The 19,738-nt window shown below is 27.9% G+C and overlaps 6 protein-coding genes across 10 annotated transcripts; 4 read left to right on the top strand and 2 right to left on the bottom strand.

Annotated features, from left to right (window-relative positions):
- The first annotated feature begins 421 nt into the window (after nt 1–421).
- On the top strand, nt 422–3,879 carry Shmt (serine hydroxymethyl transferase). Of its 2 annotated transcripts, XM_074239178.1 has the most exons (5): nt 422–540; nt 823–1,015; nt 1,357–1,550; nt 1,701–1,912; nt 2,012–3,879. In XM_074239178.1, the coding sequence occupies exons 2-5, from the start codon at nt 851–853 to the stop codon at nt 3,001–3,003; spliced, it is 1,563 nt and encodes a 520-aa protein (XP_074095279.1). In that variant the 5' UTR covers nt 422–540; nt 823–850; the 3' UTR covers nt 3,004–3,879. The 2 variants fall into 2 exon arrangements, with proteins under 2 accessions (XP_074095279.1, XP_074095280.1); XM_074239179.1 differs by lacking the exons at nt 422–540; nt 823–1,015 and adding an exon at nt 1,144–1,280.
- Nucleotides 3,555–6,744, bottom strand: LOC141524972 (Golgi to ER traffic protein 4 homolog). The gene is made up of 6 exons (XM_074239185.1): nt 6,390–6,744; nt 6,189–6,267; nt 5,832–6,066; nt 5,612–5,750; nt 4,863–5,003; nt 3,555–4,774 (listed from the first exon to the last, which is right to left on the bottom strand). The coding sequence occupies exons 1-6, from the start codon at nt 6,500–6,502 to the stop codon at nt 4,510–4,512; spliced, it is 972 nt and encodes a 323-aa protein (XP_074095286.1). The 5' UTR covers nt 6,503–6,744; the 3' UTR covers nt 3,555–4,509.
- A 533-nt stretch (nt 6,745–7,277) lies between these two features.
- LOC141524973 (microsomal glutathione S-transferase 1) lies at nt 7,278–8,434 on the top strand. Its single transcript, XM_074239186.1, has 2 exons — nt 7,278–7,526; nt 7,848–8,434. The coding sequence occupies exons 1-2, from the start codon at nt 7,410–7,412 to the stop codon at nt 8,169–8,171; spliced, it is 441 nt and encodes a 146-aa protein (XP_074095287.1). The 5' UTR covers nt 7,278–7,409; the 3' UTR covers nt 8,172–8,434.
- Nucleotides 8,435–8,501: 67 nt separating this feature from the next.
- On the top strand, nt 8,502–11,879 carry LOC141524969 (putative cytochrome P450 6a18). 4 transcript variants are annotated; one of them, XM_074239183.1, is made up of 4 exons: nt 8,502–8,534; nt 9,694–10,459; nt 10,676–10,897; nt 10,995–11,879. In XM_074239183.1, the coding sequence occupies exons 2-4, from the start codon at nt 9,739–9,741 to the stop codon at nt 11,411–11,413; spliced, it is 1,362 nt and encodes a 453-aa protein (XP_074095284.1). In that variant the 5' UTR covers nt 8,502–8,534; nt 9,694–9,738; the 3' UTR covers nt 11,414–11,879. The 4 variants fall into 4 exon arrangements, with proteins under 4 accessions (XP_074095284.1, XP_074095282.1, XP_074095283.1 ...); XM_074239181.1 differs by lacking the exon at nt 8,502–8,534 and having other exon boundaries at nt 8,551–10,024; nt 10,097–10,459; XM_074239182.1 differs by lacking the exon at nt 8,502–8,534 and having other exon boundaries at nt 8,551–10,024; nt 10,151–10,459.
- A 173-nt stretch (nt 11,880–12,052) lies between these two features.
- LOC141524970 (cytochrome P450 6a2-like) lies at nt 12,053–14,149 on the top strand. The gene is made up of 3 exons (XM_074239184.1): nt 12,053–12,998; nt 13,119–13,340; nt 13,406–14,149. The coding sequence occupies exons 1-3, from the start codon at nt 12,140–12,142 to the stop codon at nt 13,816–13,818; spliced, it is 1,494 nt and encodes a 497-aa protein (XP_074095285.1). The 5' UTR covers nt 12,053–12,139; the 3' UTR covers nt 13,819–14,149.
- A 1,458-nt stretch (nt 14,150–15,607) lies between these two features.
- LOC141524982 (uncharacterized) lies at nt 15,608–16,925 on the bottom strand. The gene is made up of 2 exons (XM_074239202.1): nt 16,131–16,925; nt 15,608–16,034 (listed from the first exon to the last, which is right to left on the bottom strand). The coding sequence occupies exons 1-2, from the start codon at nt 16,227–16,229 to the stop codon at nt 15,705–15,707; spliced, it is 429 nt and encodes a 142-aa protein (XP_074095303.1). The 5' UTR covers nt 16,230–16,925; the 3' UTR covers nt 15,608–15,704.
- Between the last annotated feature and the right edge of the window lie 2,813 nt (nt 16,926–19,738).

Genomic DNA, 19,738 nt, shown 5'->3' on the forward strand with positions numbered 1-19,738 from the left:
ACGCATAGAAAATTATTTATAAAAATTTGATTTATAGTTTTTCAATGAAAATTAAGTTAGCCGACATTTAAAAATTTTTAGAATATTTTTTTATTAAAAAAATAATTAAAAAAAAATTTTTATCTGCAAAAAACTTTAAAAACTGTGAGTGCAATTTTTTAAAAATATTTTTTTGTTCTAATTTAACAATTAAAAAAATTGACATGTAGAAATTAAAAAAAATTAAAAATACAATTTTTTTTTTTAATAATTTTTTAGAGTTAATTTAATCGTTAAATAAATTTAAAAATTGGCCAAGTGACAGCTAACTTTAATATCATAATTTTAACATTATAAATTATTAAAATTTATTAACAAAATATATTTGTTGATATTTCAGGTAAAATAAAGAGAAAGGTGAACTTAGAACTAGATCACGAGGGTAATTCCAAGAGAATGTTGTTTTACATGTTTTCCCGGTGAATTTTTTTAATCTGCCAAATCAATTTCTCTAATTAACTCTCCTGGCAATGGTAAACAACGATAAATTATCAAAAGCAAGTAAGTCTTTTGATGAATTATTTTGATATTTAAATAATAATTAAATTTTTTAATTTTTAATTAAATTAAGAGGCATTTGATCATTATTCAACAAATAAATATAAAAATAAAGTTAGCCGAAATTTAAAAATTTTAATTATTTATTTTATTGAAAAATTAATTAAAAAAAAAATTTTTTTTGTTATAGTTGAATAAAAGAAAAATAATTAAAACATTAAAAACATCGGCTAACTTCAGTAGTATGGTTAACTTAACTATTATAATTCTGTATTGACACTACAGGATTATATTTTTAAAAAAGAAAAAAAAAATGGTGACCAAATGGCCAAGTTTAAACATCTATGTCGTTCGATTGGTCGGAAATTCATTGATGAACCAACATAAGCCGGTAAAACAAGCATCTCAAGGTCGTGTAACAAAGTCCATGTTGTCTACTAAATCTATTAGTACATCTAGCACGTGTGTCACTAGCGATGTAAGTATTTCACAGATTTTTAAATCTTACCAATAAACCTTTATCTAAATTATTGTTATTTTATATAATCACAGTGTCATAAGTTGTTAAAAAACTATTTATACAAATATTTATGCATTATTGTTTGTTATCTTTAACACATTAGAGATTATTATTTCGCAAAGTTCATTGCATCATCTAGTTATCAACATTTAAAACTGTATTAATAAATAAATTATACTTGATTGCAAGCTGTTCAGTTTTCACTTCGCGTTTTCCTGCGACAGTAATTAAATATTTATCTATTCATTTATTAATTTATTCATTTTCTGATTTTCTGATTTTCTGATTTTTTTTAATAGAAAATGGCTGGAACTCTTCATCAAAATTTGTGGGAGTCTGACCCAGAGTTGTTTAAACTTATAAAAAAGGAAAAATACCGACAGAAAAGTGGATTGGAGTTGATTGCCAGTGAAAACTTTACATCTTTGAGTGTCCTTCAGTGTTTGAGTTCATGCTTGCACAATAAATACAGCGAAGGGCTTCCTGGTCAACGGTAAATAATTTAATTTTATAATTATTTAATTATTTATAATTTTTCAAGTTTTTTAAGTCATTATTTAATATAGCAAAATTTTATTTATTTATAGTCACATAGTGACTGTAAGGTTGCTAGTTAATTAATTAATTAATTACTTGTACGTAGATACTATGGAGGAAATGAATTTATTGACGAAATCGAACTGCTGGCTCAAAAACGAGCTCTTGAAGCATTTAATTTGGACCCTGAAAAGTGGGGTTGCAATGTTCAACCTTACTCTGGCAGTCCAGCAAACTTTGCTGTATATACAGGATTGATTGAACCTCATGGTAGAATAATGGGTCTTGATTTACCTGATGGTGGTCATCTTACTCATGGTACGTATTATTATTATTAACTAAATTCATCAAATAAATTTTTAAAACATAATTGTATTGGTTTAGATTAAAAAAAATAATAATAATTGACTTTAACAGGATTTTTTACTGCAACAAAAAAAATTTCTGCTACATCAATATTCTTCGAGTCAATGCCTTACAAAGTGGATCCATCCACGGGATTGATTGACTACGAAAAATTGGCGGAGCAAGCTAAACTCTTCAAACCTAAAATAATAATCGCTGGAGTGTCGTGCTACAGTAGATGCTTGAACTACAAAAAATTCCGTGAAATCGCTGATGAAAATGGAGCTTATTTATTTAGTGACATGGCCCACATTTCTGGTCTAGTGGCAGCTGGAGTGATACCGAGTCCTTTTGATTACAGCGACGTGGTTTCGACGACAACTCACAAAACTCTACGCGGTCCCCGAGCTGGTGTTATTTTTTTCCGTAAAGGTTTGAGAAGTGTCGGCAAAAACGGAGAGAAGATAATGTACGATTTTGAAAGTAAAATTAACCAAGCAGTGTTCCCAGGATTACAGGGTGGTCCCCACAACCATGCTATTGCCGGTATTGCAACAGCAATGAAGCAAGCGCATACTCCGGAATTTGTTAGCTACCAAAAGCAAATTATTGCCAATGCACAGCAGCTTTGCAAGAGCTTGCAATCTTTCGGGTACAAAATTAGCACTGACGGTACTGATGTCCACTTGTTACTCGTTGATTTAAGGAACACAAGAATAACTGGATCCAAAGCTGAGCGTATTTTAGAAGAAATTTCTATTGCATGTAATAAAAATACCGTTCCCGGTGACAAGAGTGCTCTTAATCCAAGTGGAATTAGATTAGGTACTCCAGCACTTACTACTCGTGGATTGAAAGAAGAAAACTTTGACGCTGTAGCTGAATTTATTCATCGTGGGTTACAGTTATCCAAAGAAGTCACGGCTAAATCTGGACCCAAGCTCGTTGATTTTAAATCGGTATTGGAGAATGATTTAGAAATAAAAGCCAAGGTTGCCGCGCTTCGTCATGAAGTTGAGAAATACGCTAATAAATTTCCGATGCCTGGGTTAGAAGAATACTGAAGTAATATTTTATAAATTAATTCAACTCGATTTTTCGATTTATTTTATTTTTATCATTCCCATTTTTTTTTTTTGTGTTTATAATATACGAATTAAATTTTCTTACATATTATCTTAAATACTTTTGATAATGTTGGATATTTCTATTTTTATAGTACATAGAAATAAATAATTTTTGATACAGAAATAAAATATTTGATTCGTTATTTTTTATCAAGGAAAGTATTTAAATGTTTTTATCTCCATATCGCGACCCAAATGCCGAACTTTTTTTTTTTTTTTTTTTTTTTTTCAATTTCAGATCCGTATTTCATTTGGCATTAAATACAAATCCTTGAATAACAACCGATTATATTATATACATTTGCAATCTACAAAAGAAAATTCATTCAATAAATATTTAATTTTTACACAAGGAAGATTTAATTAAAATCTGATAATGCTATTTCATTAGTTTACATTAAAAGTACATAAGTATAATTATTGTTATTATTTTTTTTTTAATATGTGACAGATAAAAAAATTCAATTTGCATTATAACTAAACTAGTATTTTTCTTTTTTTTTTTCCACTAAATTACAAAAAAAAAATTATCAATTCATTACATTGTTTTTTTTTCTTTTCATATCAAGTAATAAGTATTTAAACAATATAATTACAAGTCACTAAATCCACATATTTATTTGTACATTGCATTAATCCTCCATGACTCTTGATTAGTCTTTAAATTATTATTGACCTTTTATAAATAATTGCCTTAATAAAGACAATTAAACAAACTTCTTACTCTCATAAATAAAGTTTACGCTTAATTCAAAACAGTCAGTAACAAATGTCGAAGAAGAATTAATTAAAAAAAAAAAAAAAAAAAAAAAATTAACTCATTAAATTAGCAATATATCAAATTAATTATTAAGTTTAGTGTAGCGAGGTTTTTATTGAACCCTCGATCAGACCAACAGGACACAAATCCTTTGTTTAGTTCTTAATTTTAGTTACCGTGTACCTTAGGTCGCGTCAAAATTCAATCTCCGAAAGGAACCTTTTAAATTATTATAAATTAGAATTTTGACGCACCCTAGTGTACATATGCATAAAACATCAAGTGCAGATAATCGAGAATAATTCATATATCGCGTTCCAGATGCCATGAGGGCGTATACCGACAAAAGGTTCCGGTGAAATACTATAAGGGCGTATAAAAAATTTTTTTTTTTCGGGAATCGACATAGTTTTGTCCGAAATGTGGAGAAATGCTAAAAAAAAAATTTTATACGCCCTTATGGCTCCCGGGACCCACCTCGGATGCCATAAGGGCAAATTAAAAATTTTTTTGGACTTAAAAAAAAAAAAGAATTTTTATTATATGTCCTTATGACATCTGCAACCCGATATATAGGTCATAAATTCTATGTTTTTTTTTCTTTTCGTTTTTACAAACCAAGTAAAATATATCTATATGTAAAAGTTATCCATCGACTATATTACACTGTAGCATGTAAGAAATCAGTCGAGTTCTTGGACTGCGTGTGAAGTAGAGGGATTATTGCTAGCTTGCCTTGATGTTTCTTCCCCATCAGACTCATCATCTTCGAGACCGTTGAAAAATGATTGAAGAAGACTACCAAAGAGCCCTTGTCGTCGTGAACGTGGAGCGGGAACGTCGAAAAATAATTGAGCTATTTTATCGAGGTATGTGCGGTAACTAGGGTCTCTATTCAAACTCAACTGATACTGTTCACACAATACTGTGAACGCGGCAAATGATGACCTGGTGAATAAAATTTTTTTAGTTTTTTTTTCTCCTCAATTACATCCGATAGCAATTAATAAATTTATGATTATGATTAGTTACTTACAACTGGATTGTTTTGAGAAGAAAAAATAAAAAGTTCAGCAAAGGTAATAGATAAGGAGGCTCGTTATTTATTTTTGGATGTCGCGATGTGTACGAATCAAAGGCTTCTTGTGCTGTTGATGCATTGTGTAAACATAAATATCTATAAGAAAAAAATATTCGTATTTAATTAATAAAATTATCAAGACTAAATTTACAGAGTTTATTTTTATAGAAACAATTTATAATTAAATTGTATCTTGAATTTTTGGCATAAATCTAGTTGTTTTTTTTTTTTTTTTTTAATTTTTAATTTTTACTCTACCAAAATTAAATTTTTTACTCCAAAAAAAAAATATATATATATATCGTCTGATTACTGCTACTTTAAGTGTTGTATTTTTTTTTTATTGACTTAATATTGAGAAATATTTTTTAATGTTCTAGATAAAACTAGTAATCAAATCCAATCTTATATTAACACGTTTTATCATTTTGATAACATTGACAATTGTTAATAAGCGATAGATTATTATTATTAAATAAGTCATGTTGTGTGACTAAAATGAAATCTAATGAAAAAAAAAAAAGAAGTGAATTTTATTTTATCTTTAAACTTGAATAATTAATATTAATCTATATTATTGAAATCTAACCATTGAAATTTTTAAAGATATAAGCTCATTATGATAATACACTCATCGAGACCTTTCATTTGAGTCAATTTTTCATATATTTATATACATTAAGCCTAGGTATAAAATAACTCACTGTAAGACAACTTGAGCGATAAAAAGATCAACTTCATTGGAGTAACCACGTTGCTGATGCAATTCTACAAGCATCGCTGCACATCCTGCACCATCATCACTGTACACAAAGTGCTGTCTTGCCATTGTATAATTTTTTTCTGTTGTAAAATTAACAGTTTAATGATAATTTCCAATATACAATATATAAATATAAAATAACGATAATAAAAATAAACTACCTTGCCAAAAAACTTGAGCTATCATTTTATGTAATTCAGGATGTCCCCATTTACAATTAGTGTGTTTTAAACTCCATCTAAGTGCATTATGAAGAAATGTTTCTCTTTCAGGTGTACTCGGTTTCATAATACTGAATAAATTTGTTATTTTTTCAAAGTAACTTGTCGGTTCTGTTGTTTCTGCTTTGTTTAATACATCAATAAATAAAATTCCTAAATCAGCACCGCTGGCATGCTATTTAAAAATGACAATTATTATAATTAATATTGAATTGAACATAAACATAAAATTAATGCAAAATACTTTTAAAAATCTTTTATTTTTAATGTACTCTAATATATAATAAATATAAATACCTGATCACGTTGAAGTAAAAGAATGGAACCGTTGTAAAGTAACTCCAATAAATCCATGTACTTTTTTTTAGCAAGATATCTATAAATGAAGTTTAAAATAAATTATTTATAAGTAAATAATTTAACAATAACAAAATATTAAATTCGCAAATGTAAACAAAGTAACATTTATTTAATAACATATATCTAACGATAAATTACCTGAAATAAAGTGTTCTGTACATTTGGTGGGCTTCATAGTAATTACCAGAATTAACAGAAGCCTCTAATTTACCTAAAACCCTTTGGATACCTTGATTATATCTTGAGGCCATATTTTATCGAAAATAGCAGAAAACGAGTACGTGGGATAGTTTTAGATGTCAAGATTGATGTCCTTGATAATGTTTCTTGAATGTTCTCCGATTATTCCTTTTCAAGATGTGCTTGTGCTTCATCAAATTTTATACACTACTTTTTTTACGATTACATTTACAAATACTAATTTAATAATAATAATTATAATAATAATATACACGTATTTATGTATTGTACAACCACGAATTTATTATCGAAGATATAGGATAGAAGGGAAGCAACCGATAAGAACCAACGTTAAATTCGGAGTATACGAGTTTCAGCGCCTCTACTGGGCAAAGCTTTAAACCAAATTCGAATCAGAATTCAATTAAAAAATTTTGTCAATTATGTTTTGCATGGCGTCATTTGATTTTGAGGTTTGATCACAAATATTGCAAAATTTATTTGATATTTATAATACTGAAGTTGGCGGTCAGCTGTCAATTTTAAAAATTTGTTTAAAAAATTAATTACAATAAAAAAATGCTTCTAAAAATTTTCACTTGTAATTTTTATTAATTTTTACATGTGAAACTTTTCAATTAATTTTTTTTTTTAATAATTTAATTGCTCTAAAATACTTAAAAAAATTTTTAATATCTGTCAACTTCAGTGTTATTGACAGAGACAGCGTAAATTTTATTTAAAACTTCATCAGCAGTGAGAAGCAGCGCTGGTAGTTTGTGACAACACGTAATTGTTACGTCATCAAAATCGCCTCACCAGTGTTTCATCGACTTGCTTATTATCGTGTATTTCTACGTGATTGTTCATTTCGCCGGTGTCCTCGTCGTCAGTTGATTCATTCTGCGTTAAATAACAACTATAATTAATTTTTAGTTACTTTTTTAATAATTACAATTAAAAAGTAATTTTAACACAATGGCTACTATTATTCGTGAAGAATTTTTAAAAGAATTTTGTTTCTGGAGTACGGTGCTCGTTGTCAAAATGTTGATGATGGCTCTTCTTACCGGACGTCGACGTTTTGCTAAAAAGGTATAATGAAAATTAATAATAAAAAACTTTATTTTATTTTTTTGTAATCATTTTTTCAATAAAAAAAATTTTTCGAATTTTTTTTATCAACAAAACTATCACAAAAAAATTTTTAAAAAAATTCCACGTCTAAAAAATTTGAAAAATTATATGTGCTATTTTTTTTTAAATATTTTTTTGTTCTAATTTAATTAATGAAAAAAAATCAAAAACGTCGGCTAACTTTAGTATTATAAAAGTATAATTAATAATTGTTCTTATTATAAAGTTATTAAATAATATGAATGTAATAGAATTAATGAGAAAATTAAAAATTTTTAGGTCTTTGCAAATCCTGAAGATCTTATGGATAAATCCTCTAAGATAACTACCGACGATCCTGATGTTGAACGTGTTCGTCGCGCGCATCAGAATGATTTGGAAAATATTCTGCCCTGGTTTGTTGTGACACTCATTTGGCTGACAACCGGACCTTCAAAGTTCCTCGCCGTGACACTTATCAGAACCTTCACGTTTGCTAGAATAATCCATACCATAGCTTACGCCATTTTTGCTGTTCAACCTTACAGAGCAATTGCATTTTTTGTTGGCTATGGAGTCACTATTTACGAAGCTATTTCTACGTTGTTTTACTACTGCGCTTAATTTTTTACGTAAATTTTATTGTGATGAGTTCATAAGTGATGACTTTCACATTTTAGCTTTTTAAGAGTTGTCTATTTTTTTAATGAAGCACGATCAGATAGAGATTAATTTTATAAATGTTGAAACTTTAGATTATTTTAATATCAAAGTTTTATATTGTATAGATGATATTTTTTTTTTCAGCACTGATAAGGAAATTGACTTTTATACTCTAATGTAATCTAATATCTTTATCTTGAAATTAAAAAATAAGAAAAATTAAATCAATATTGGGTTTATTTTATTGTATTTTATTAGTACAGTTAAAACAACTATTTACAGAATATTAATAAATACTCATCAAGTAAATAAGTTTTATTCAAGGTTTATATATTTTTTATTATTGCTGATAATTTTTAGACTTAATTAATAAATTTTACCTTTCCAATTTTTAGTGAATTTTTTGTTTCCTTTTTTTTTTACAAATTTTTTTGGAAAATTGAGATATTCAATTTTTTTTTTTAATTTTTCGTTTTTTTATGTACTTTTCAAAAAAATATGTATCAAAAATATAAAATAGAAATTTTATCCAAAAACATGAAAGCCAAAATTTTTTCTAATTTTTGAAGGCAAAAAGAAGCTATCGAAATTTTTGTTTTTTTTTTCCACGACATTTTTTTTATAAATAAATACCAAAAATTAAAATATTGTAAAAATTTATAAAAATTACAAGCTTTAATATTTCATAAAAGCATTGAATTTTAAAAACAAGATTTCTATTGATATTTATAAAATAAAATATAAAGAAAATATTTATTATATTTTCATGAGTTATTTTTTTGCCGATTAAAAGACACTTGTCAAATGTTAAATTAAAGATAATATGACCTAAATAATTGGAAAATTAATTAAATTTACGAAATTAAGAAATATTACTAAAAAATTACTTGTCCGTCTTGAATCTATGATTTTATATTAATTTTATTGGAATAAAATTAACAATTGTGAATTTTTTATAAATTTTTTAGTACTTTTAACAAGTAATAAATTAATTTAATTGAAAATTATAAAACTTTCCTCCGCATTAATTCCAAAATAAAACATCTTATCACATAATCAATATGTAAGCTTGCATTTACCGATTTCACAAGTCAAATTTCACAAACCATATTTTTACAGGAAAAAAATTATTTACAATATTTAATTAAAATTTAAAATACACCTGATAAAAATTTATTAGCAGATTGAACAAATTAACTCTGTTTAATACCGAAAATGATTTACTGAAATTACTGTCGCAAAGAAGAAATCAGAGTTTTAAAAATTAAAATTCCCGCGAGATTTTCGTGAGTCGATTTGTCATTTTAAAAGCGGTTTTAATCGTTAGTGTTTGGTTTTTTGTTAAATTTTGAGTATTTTTTTGAAAAATAAATAAAAAATTGAAGAAATGGAATTCGGAATAACTGAATTATTAATAATAATAATAATTGGAATTCTTTTTGCTGTTTTATACGGTTCAACAATAACGCACAATCATTGGAAGAATTTGGGAGTTCCAGGGCCAAAACCAACGCCACTGATTGGAAACATGGGACCTTTAATTTTTGGACAAAGATCATTTGTTGATACATGTAACCAAATGTACATGAAATGGAAAAAAGAACCCTACTTTGGTATCTTCAATGCACATTTGCCAGTTCTACTCGTTATCGACATGAATTTGATCCGTCAAATTTTGATAAAAGATTTTCACAACTTCTCCAGTCGCGGAGTTGTCATGAATGACTATGATCCGCTATCGCACAATTTATTTAATATCTATGGTCACAAATGGAAAGTATTGAGAAGAAAAATCACGCCCGTATTTACAACAGGTAAAATTAAACATATGATCGAATCAATGACCGAATGTGCAGGTCGTTTTGAAAATTATCTTTTTAATCAAGTTTCCAAAAACAATGTACTTGAATGTTCTTCACTCGTGGGGAAATTTACAATAGACGCCACTATTGCTTTCGCGTTTGGTGTTAATATATCTTCAATTTATGAAGATAACAATCAATTCGAAGTAATTGGAAAACAATTATTTAAACCGACTATTTGGAATTTGATGAAGCAAATAATGAGTGTAGCTGCACCGGGACTCTATAAGTTTTTCGGGTTGAGGATTTTGCCTGAAGAGCAATCAGATTTTTTTATCAATTTCATTAAACAAACTATGGAACTTCGAGAAAGAGAAAATGTTGTTCGAGATGATATTATTGACATGTTGATAGATTTGAAAAAAAATCAGAAAGATTTTGATTTTGGTGAGTTTATTTAATCTAATAAAATTTATATAAAATAATGATTATTATTTTTGTGAATTTAGAAGACAATAATAAATTTATTATTAGTAATAAATGAAGAAATAATTGAAAAATTATAATTTTAAAAATGATTAGATGTTTTTCAATTTCAGTGTCATTTTTTTATTTATTAATATTCTATTCACTTAAAAAAAAAAATTCTTATAATTTTTTTAGAATTAACGGATTCTTTTTTGGCGTCTCAAGCATTCGTTATATTCGTGGCTGGGTACGAAGGGCCTTTAGCAACTATTTCTTTTGCGCTTTATGAACTAGCAGTTGCTCCTAAAATTCAAGATAAAGTAAGAACTGAGATTTTTGAAGTGTTAAAAAAACACAATGGTCAATTGTCTTATGAAGCTATCAATGAAATGGAGTATCTCAAAATGGTTATTTACGGTAAATATTTTTAGTTTCATTACTTTTTATTTAATTTCTTAATAATTAATTTTATAATTAATTAATTTCTTCCTATGAAATTTGATAAATTTTACAGAAACATTAAGAAAAAATCCACCAGGTCCTTTGATGGTTAGAAAAGCAGCTCAGGATTACAAGTTACCTGAAAGTAATGTTATCCTCCCTGCAGGGACATTAATTTTAGTGCCAGCATTCAGTATTCATCACGACGAAGAACACTTTCCTAATTCCGAATTTTTTGACCCTGAACGATTCAAAATTGATAAAAAGCCTTCAGTAGCTTACATACCGTTTAGCGATGGTCCAAGAAGCTGTATAGGTGTTAAAATAGCAATTTATCTATCTGCAGTTGGACTTATTTCTGTTTTGAAACATTTCAGAGTTTCTCCTTCAAAATTTTTAGAAATTCCTTACACAATTGAAAAATCTGCATTTCTTTTGTCGGCTTCTGGAGGAATCAATCTCAAATTTGAGCCAATTATAGATGAAAATTAATTCTAGGCACATATTTTTGAATATATAAACTTTGATTGAATAAAAAAAAAAAAAAAAAAAAAAAATTTTTTTTAATTTTACAATGGCGATCTCTCTTAATAATCTTCAGTAATTTCATTAAAATTATCGATCAAAATATTCAATCTCTTTTGAAAGCGAGGTCATTCTTTTTCGTCTTTTAAAAATTTCCCACAGCAAATAATTCAACGACGAGAATTAAAAACTCGTCGTGTTTTTGGTCATGTAAATAACGTATAAAATTATCTTCTATCTAAAAGCGATATTAATAATCAAATTGTTTTCACAATTAAGATATTGTGAGCAAATAATTGACTCGACTTTGATAATTTTATTAATTGTAAAACATTTTTTTATAAATTAATCTAAAATAATTTTTTCAATGAGTCGGCAATAAATTTTTTTATAATAAAAAAAATATGCAAATAAAGTTTTATTAAAATACTAATGCAAGTTTTTTTTATTGTAGCTATTAGCAATTATTTTTAATGCGAGGAATGATACCAGGAAAAATTAATTACATGACTCGCGTAAACTAAGAATTATTGTTATTACTGCAAGTCACTAAGTAAATACGTTTTGTATGTTGAACCTGATATGATAAACAATTTTTAGGCCAGTCACTGTGTAGCTTTTGCGGTGATAAGCAGTGTGTTAGTGATCATAGTGAGTAATACTTGCAATAAATAATTAAATTAACAGACCAAAATGGAGTACGGAGTGCAAGAAATTTTAATTATTACCGCTGGGATCATTCTTGCTATTTACTACTGGTCCACAGCGAAGCACAATCACTGGAAACGCTTGGGAGTTCCTGGACCAGCGCCACTACCATTGGTTGGAAATATGGGTCCGTTTTTTTTAGGGAAGAAAGCGATGGCTGAAAGACAAGAAGAAATGTACAAAGAGTGGAAAAATGAACCGTTTTTTGGTTTTTATAATTCACGAATGCCGGTTTTAATGATAGTTGACCCCGATTTGATACGACAGGTATTGATAAAAGATTTCCAGGTATTTTCAGGTCGCGGAATTAATATCAAAGAGGACGACCCTCTGGTAAATCATCTGTTCAATATCGACGGGCATAAATGGAAAGTTCTGAGAGCTAGGTTGACGCCAGCGTTTACTACAGGGAAACTAAAATTGATGATTGATTTGATGGTAGAATGTTCAAACCATTTTGAAAAATATTTGATAAATCAAGTTGGCAAAGGAAAAGTTATCGAGTGTCGGGAAATAGCGGCTAAATTTACTACGGATGTAATTGGGTCTACGGCCTTTGGGATTAATATGAACGCGCTGGAGAGAGAGGACAGTCAGTTTAGGATAATAGGAAGAAAAATGTTTGAGCCGTCTGTTATCAATATGTGTAAGCGGCTGTTACGGGATTTTTCACCCAGACTTTTTAATCTTTTGAACATTGAAATAATCCCCAAAGCTCATTCTGATTTTTTTGTCAATTCTATTCGAGAGACGATAGAATTCCGAGAGAAAGAAAAAATTGTTCGTCATGATCTTGTTGATCTTTTGAAAGATATTAAAAAAAATCAGCATGAAATTGATTTTGGTAATTATTTTTTTTATAATTAAAAATTTATTTTATAATTTTATAATTTAAAATTGAAAAAAAATTTTTTTATCAATTTAACTGATGCTTATAATTATTTATGTAATAATTAATTTAAAGAGGTGACCGAGGGACTTTTAACATCTCAAGCTTTTGTATTTTTTGCGGCTGGTTTTGAAACTTCTTCAACAACAATTTCTTTTGCGCTTTATGAAATGGCGCTTAATCTTGAAATTCAAGAAAAATTGAGGAATGAAATACATGAAACATTAAAAAAACACAACGGTCAATTGTCTTACAACATCATCAATGAAATGAAATATCTCAATATGGTTCTACAAGGTAATTTTAAAAAAATACGAAAAGTATTTTTTTTTGTTCTTAAATTAATTAAATTTAATTTTCAGAAACTTTAAGAAAAGATTCGCCTGCAATTCTATTGAGAAGAAAATCAGTTCTTCCTTATAAAATACCTGACAGCAATATAACGTTGCCAACAGGTACCGCGATTGAGATTCCGGTGTACAGTATTCACCACGACGAGCGATATTACCCAAATCCAGAAGTTTTTGACCCAGAAAGGTTCAACGAAAATGAGAAGAGACATCAGATGGTTTATTTGCCTTTCGGTGACGGGCCTAAGAACTGTATTGGATTAAGATTTGCTGCTTATCAATCAAAACTTGGTATTATTTCTGTTTTGAGACACTTTAAAGTCTTACCTTCAGACACTCTTCAAGTACCTTATCAAATTCACAAAGCATCTATTATTCTATCAACTGCCGGTGGGATCAATTTAAAATTCGAACCACTACTTTGATATAAAATATATTTCAAGTTCATATTTATTAATTATATTCATGTATGTTATTGTAAGATAATTATAGGAAGCAATTACTGTTATATGGATTGCTGTGTGACCTTGAAATAATTATAAAAAAAAATCGTTAATATTTTAATCATATTTAGTGATTATTTGATTATACTTTATAAATAAATTATATTTTTGTTTTTTATAATTGTATTGTATGGATAAGATGAAAAATTATTTGATGATTACTAATAATTACCTATAATTACTTAAAAACTATAAATACCTCTGATTTATAATCATATGATTAAATAGTAGTTTATTATTAATTCAACTATTATTACATATAGCGACTTTTCTTATTTATTTATCCTGACTTAATTATTAAATTCCTAATTTTTTTTTTTTTTCATTTTTGGCAAAATTATTATATTTTTATCATTTAAATATTATACATATATTATATTATACATGTATATAATTAAATATCAGTTTGAATTAGAAAATGACGAAATTTACTTTTAAATAGAAAATGGATAATTTTAATTTATTGCTAACTATTTTGTGTCATTTGTCGACAATAGATACATATCCTGAGTTACCGTGAGTTGGCAGATTTGCAAGCAGCATTAATATCGAACTCGATGGCTTAACTTAGTAAATTTAATTTTACTTATTGATAATTTACGGTCTCATTAGTATTTTCGGTTTGTATTGTATCTTTCAATAACAGGATAAATCTTATATGATGTCCCTTATTATCTTGCAGCGATAATAACAGCATGTGTATTATTAAAATTTTAGGATAATGGAACCTTTTTCTATCTGCATAAGAGAACAATATACCCTCAGCTTTCTACATAATTACTGACTAGATATTGTCAACAAGAACAATACATTGTCATTTAAATATCGAGAAAAATTTTCAGTAAAAAGGGATTAGACATTTTGTCGGAGACAAAAATAACAGAAGGAGTTTGTTAATTGAATTGCATTCTATTCAATAAAAAATTCCTAGAAATCTATTGCCATTTTTAAAATAATATTCAACATCTTTTTTATAAACTTTAAAACTTTTAAATTAAATTATAAATTTTTTTTAATTAATTTATTTTAATTTACAAGCATATACACAGAAAAAAAAAGGTTTTGAGTCAAGTGTAAATTTTCGTAACTCAAAAAAATCTCAAGGAAGACTGAAAATTTTTTGAATAAAGTTAAAATTTTTTAAACTAAGAAAATTTCTTCTTGCTCTAAAATAACTTCGAATTTTCTTATAATTTTCTTGGATCAAAAAAATTTTTTTTTCTGTGTATAGATAACATTAATTTAAAATTCCATGCTTGTAAAGGGAGACCATCTTAGGAACTTCGCCGTCCATCTTACCGCATTAAATAAATATTTAAAGTTATATCTTACCTGGTGAATTTTGTAGAAAAATAATTCAAGTCCAACTTATAATAAATTTAATTAAAAAAATAATACTGTGTATAAATTAAAAAATTAGAAAAATTTTTCGATGTACTTACCCTGAAATTCTCAACAACGATGCAATTTAATTTATTTATTTTTAAAATAAAATTTTTAAATAAGGAAAAATCGAGTGATATTAATAAATAATAATTAAAAATAATTATAAAAATTAAATTTTGGAAGGAAGTATAAAATAAGATTTTCAATGTAATTTTTGTACTATTTAAAATTTTATTAAAATTCTCGTCAATATATTTTAATATTTACAACTATTTTTCTTTAAAATTAATTGTGTTTTATGTACAAATTAATATTAACTATTTACAAACATACAAACTTATAAATATAAAAACACGCAAACTTCAAAATATTTACAATATTATTAATTTCCATTCATTCATTCTTAAATTTAGATAAACATTTTAATTGAAAATGCATTCTTCAGCCACATTCATGTCAGGTATCGAAGTTAACATCTCAACTTCGACCTCTGTCTTCAGAGCCACATCGTTTATCAAATCGATAAACAGCCTGCCTGTTATTAGCCGGTTGAACTTCTGTCTCAGCTTTCTGATGACTTCTTCCGTTTGTCCAACCGTCTTAAACAACACGTCGATCGCAGAATTCGCCGAGTTGAGTAGCTTCGGCGACAAGGCGTTTTCGGCGATTTTCCGCAGGATCTCTATGTCAGGTTCTGTTTCCAATTTGTTGAGCATCTGCTCAATAATTGGAAACTTCGTTCCAAAGTGTTGCTGAAACATAAATAAAATCAATAAATAAATAAAAAATGAAAATTAATACAAAATTTTTGAATTAACAATTGATTAAAAGTTCTGCCGACTACTTACCATCAACGACGTTTTAATTTCTTCTGTGAAGATCCAGTATGTCTCTGGATCAGTCACAACCTCAACTTCTACTACAGACATTTCGATATCTTCGCACATTTTTTTTTTTTTAATTGTTTGAATTTAATTTCAAAGGAAAATTTCTGTTTAAGATCCAAGTATCTTAACAGTTCAAGATTTACTTTGAATATGATTGAAAACGGACATTGCACCCCTATTTATACCTGGAAATACGGAAGGAAGTGAACCCTAATTGCTAATGAGTGTCTCTAGAATATTCTTTCGGTAAATCATGGAGCTCAGATACCTGAAGTTAGAATTTTATTGGTCAAAACTGCCATTAAATTTGAGGGTAGGGAAATTAGTAAAATAGAAAGGGAAATTTCTTTGTGATTGGTAACTGTTGGCCAATAGAAATTTTGAGTTCTCGAAAATTATTCACATTAGATGACGTTGAAAAAAAAAATTAAGATAGGCGTCATTGGACATGGTGCAACCCTCCAAAAAATTAAATTTCAGGTCCTGTGGAAAATATTTTTTTTGGTAGATTTATAGATTTTTTTCAGAAATTTAATTATTGTAGCCAATGTAATATAAAAATTTAAAGAAAATTTTGCTATAATGCTTTATTTTGTCAAGTAATTTCAAAAATTGCATTGGCTCAAAATTTTAGATAATATAACGCGCCAGTCAGCAAGCTTGCGCTCACAGTTCTTTATAAAATTTCAGACTTTTTCTTTAAATTAATTTCCAAAATATGATAAATCGGGCATTATGTTGATGAGTCGTAGGTGTTTGAAAATTTTGTTGATTTTTGAAAACTTGTCAATTTTATATAAATAATTTTTCAGCCGTAAAAAATTATTCATATCTATTCGACTTACTTTAAAATTAACACAATTATCTTTAATTAAAGGTATTATTTGTCCAGTTTTGAGCATTTTTTCGATTTAAATTTAATTTATATTTAAAGAAACTGGATCTTTCCAGAAACAAATATAATTAAACATCAGTTTGGATTAGAAAATGACGAAATTTGCTTTTAAATAGAAAATGGATAATTTTAATTTATTGCTAACTATTTTGTGTCATTTGTCGACAATAGATACATATCCTGAGTTACCGTGAGTTGGCAGATTTGCAAGCAGCATTAATATCGAACTCGATGGCTTAACTTATTAAATTTAATTTTACTTATTGATAATTTACGGTCTCATTAGTATTTTCGGTTTGTATTGTATCTTTCAATAACAGGATAAATCTTATATGATGTCCCTTATTATGTTGCAGCGATAATAACAGCATGTGTATTATTAAAATTTTAGGATAATGGAACCTTTTTCTATCTGCATAAGAGAACAATATACCCTCAGCTCTCTACATAATTACTGACTAGATATTGTCAACAAGAACAATACATTGTCATTTAAATATCGAGAAAAATTTTCAGTAAAAAGGGATTAGACATTTTGTCGGAGACAAAAATAACAGAAGGAGTTTGTTAATTGAATTGCATTCTATTCAATAAAAAATTCTTAGAAATCTATTGCCATTTTTAAAATAATATTCAACATCTTTTTTATAAACTTTAAAACTTTTAAATTAAATTATAAATTTTTTTTAATTAATTTATTTTAATTTACAAGCATGTACACAGAAAAAAAAAAAGTTTTGAGTCAAGCGTAAAAACTTAAAAATTAAAATATATATTTTTTTAATGCAACGTGGTGCTTCGTGATGAAAACTGGAAAAATTACATTTTAAGATTGTAATTATTACAGGTTTTATAAGAATTACATTGTATAATGTAATATTTACATTAAAATCTCTGAAAATTAAATTAAAAAATTGAATTTAGAAAAAAATTATTTCAAACTGCATTTTTTCTAGTTTTAATTATAACGGGACCGATTTTACATTTTATACTGTAATTATTCCTGTTTTCTTTTCTCCGTGCGGATGGCGAATAAATTTAAGGGTTGTTTAGAAGTATTGTTACTTTGATAGTCAAATAGCGACAGTAATAGCTCGCAAAACTGATGTAAACAATCGTTAATAGGTAAATTGTGTCACATGAATAATTACAATTTAAAGCATACACGGTTGAGCTCTAACAATCATTCTCAAGCAGGTCAAGCAATCATTTACCTCCAAGATTACACATTAACCCGGTCCCTACTAGCAACCCTCTAGGAAGCTCATCACCAACAATCTCTATAGTAAAATTATTTGAGCGGCTGCGCGTTAAAATTAAACGTGTATGCATTGTTACCCTAACAACGTTGACGGAAAGCCACTGAGCTTCCCGACGACGCGGGAAGCTTTTAGACGTCGCGACGCGTTCGCGCATGGTGTTTGGTGCATCATTCTACCTTTAGTAAATTACTCGGGTAATTTACCGCCAGTGCAATGCAATAAGTAACCACCAAAGTCATAAAGAAAAGCACTGGGATTTTAAAGAGTTCTGTTAATATGAAGTGATTAATCTGCGCCCGAATTGATCAATTTAGTATGTTTTGTTGTCTTCTGAGATGGACGAGTGCCAAAGCGTGTGGAGGCTCCCAAATCGATCGTTTTCGGCATCACTGCAGCAGTTGCGGCTTTTTATAAATATTATACATCCAACCAAAATTTATCATCGCTACAAATGAAAGAAGAGTTATTAATAAAGAACTTTAATAACTTACTAGGTAACCGAGCAATCGATTAATTTTACTTGCATTAAGATTTACTTGCATTAAACAAAAATGAACTTTTTGTCTTTTCACCTTGATAGATAGATTGGGAGTATGAGGAATGAGCTTCTGACATGCAGAAAGGCAATAAAAGTTTGTTGGGTAACTTTTAGTAATCATTGTATTGTGAGCTTTTTTGCAAATAAAATTACACCTGCATTTTAAAAGTAGATTTATTTTGGCTTTTATTGCTCTATAGACGCTCAGTTACCGAATCTATGCCACAACGATGCCTCAATAATTCTATTTACCAATTTAAGAATCTATTGATCTAATGAAATCGTCTCAATATCCTTGATGAAATAAAATAAAATAAAATTGAATTACCCGATTTTGATCTTTTGAATAAAATATCATTTATTTCTTACTAATATGAATCATTTGATAATATTATGTCCCTGTGTCCTCGTAGGTTTTTTTTTTCGCCTTCGGTAAAGTTTTTTAAACTCCCTTGTTGCGTCTGTCTCGAGGACGATGTAACTCGCGAGTTTTAGTGTCACGGTCGTATAAGGCAAACGACGTTTACTTGCAAAACGTACTTGTATGTATGTTATACATTGTACACACTGCTTCTCTACTCTGCTTTCACTTACATTGCATTATACATACATTACAGCGACTTCACTTATTCCATTACATTTAGATTTTTTTTTTGCGCCGCTCTTTTGTCAAGACAAACAAAATAGTCCGTGACTTCATCTTGCGGACATTTAAATTTAAGTCTTTATACAGATAAACATTTATGGCTGGTGTGATAATTTTTATTTCCGTTTGTGAATGCTAGTACAAATGAATTCATTCATTCATTCATTACTACACTCTTCTTCCCACGTGCAAACTTCACTTGCTCGCTTGATAACTTTCAAACAAGTC

Source organism: Cotesia typhae, unplaced genomic scaffold, assembly GCF_013202065.1.
Source record: "Cotesia typhae breed Kobodo isofemale line unplaced genomic scaffold, CoteBio_Ctyphae contig_23, whole genome shotgun sequence".
NCBI lineage: Eukaryota > Metazoa > Arthropoda > Insecta > Hymenoptera > Braconidae > Cotesia > Cotesia typhae.

Excerpts from the sequence above, each read along its gene's own strand:
- Shmt (XM_074239178.1), top strand. The coding sequence starts at position 851 with ATGGTGACCAAATGGCCAAGTTTAAACATCTATGTCGTTCGATTGGTC. Across the intron at positions 1,551-1,700 it reads GAAGGGCTTCCTGGTCAACG|ATACTATGGAGGAAATGAAT; the intron begins GTAAATAATTTA and ends ACTTGTACGTAG. Across the intron at positions 1,913-2,011 it reads TGGTGGTCATCTTACTCATG|GATTTTTTACTGCAACAAAA; the intron begins GTACGTATTATT and ends TGACTTTAACAG.
- LOC141524973 (XM_074239186.1), top strand. The coding sequence starts at position 7,410 with ATGGCTACTATTATTCGTGAAGAATTTTTAAAAGAATTTTGTTTCTGG. Across the intron at positions 7,527-7,847 it reads GTCGACGTTTTGCTAAAAAG|GTCTTTGCAAATCCTGAAGA; the intron begins GTATAATGAAAA and ends AAAAATTTTTAG.
- LOC141524969 (XM_074239180.1), top strand. The coding sequence starts at position 9,598 with ATGGAATTCGGAATAACTGAATTATTAATAATAATAATAATTGGAATT. Across the intron at positions 10,460-10,675 it reads TCAGAAAGATTTTGATTTTG|AATTAACGGATTCTTTTTTG; the intron begins GTGAGTTTATTT and ends TAATTTTTTTAG. Across the intron at positions 10,898-10,994 it reads TCTCAAAATGGTTATTTACG|AAACATTAAGAAAAAATCCA; the intron begins GTAAATATTTTT and ends TAAATTTTACAG.
- LOC141524982 (XM_074239202.1), bottom strand. The coding sequence starts at position 16,229 with ATGTGCGAAGATATCGAAATGTCTGTAGTAGAAGTTGAGGTTGTGACT. Across the intron at positions 16,035-16,130 it reads AAATTAAAACGTCGTTGATG|CAACACTTTGGAACGAAGTT; the intron begins GTAAGTAGTCGG and ends TTTATGTTTCAG.
- LOC141524972 (XM_074239185.1), bottom strand. The coding sequence starts at position 6,502 with ATGGCCTCAAGATATAATCAAGGTATCCAAAGGGTTTTAGGTAAATTA. Across the intron at positions 6,268-6,389 it reads TACAGAACACTTTATTTCAG|ATATCTTGCTAAAAAAAAGT; the intron begins GTAATTTATCGT and ends CTTCATTTATAG. Across the intron at positions 4,775-4,862 it reads CTTCTCAAAACAATCCAGTT|GTCATCATTTGCCGCGTTCA; the intron begins GTAAGTAACTAA and ends TTTATTCACCAG.
- LOC141524970 (XM_074239184.1), top strand. The coding sequence starts at position 12,140 with ATGGAGTACGGAGTGCAAGAAATTTTAATTATTACCGCTGGGATCATT. Across the intron at positions 12,999-13,118 it reads TCAGCATGAAATTGATTTTG|AGGTGACCGAGGGACTTTTA; the intron begins GTAATTATTTTT and ends ATTAATTTAAAG. Across the intron at positions 13,341-13,405 it reads TCTCAATATGGTTCTACAAG|AAACTTTAAGAAAAGATTCG; the intron begins GTAATTTTAAAA and ends TTTAATTTTCAG.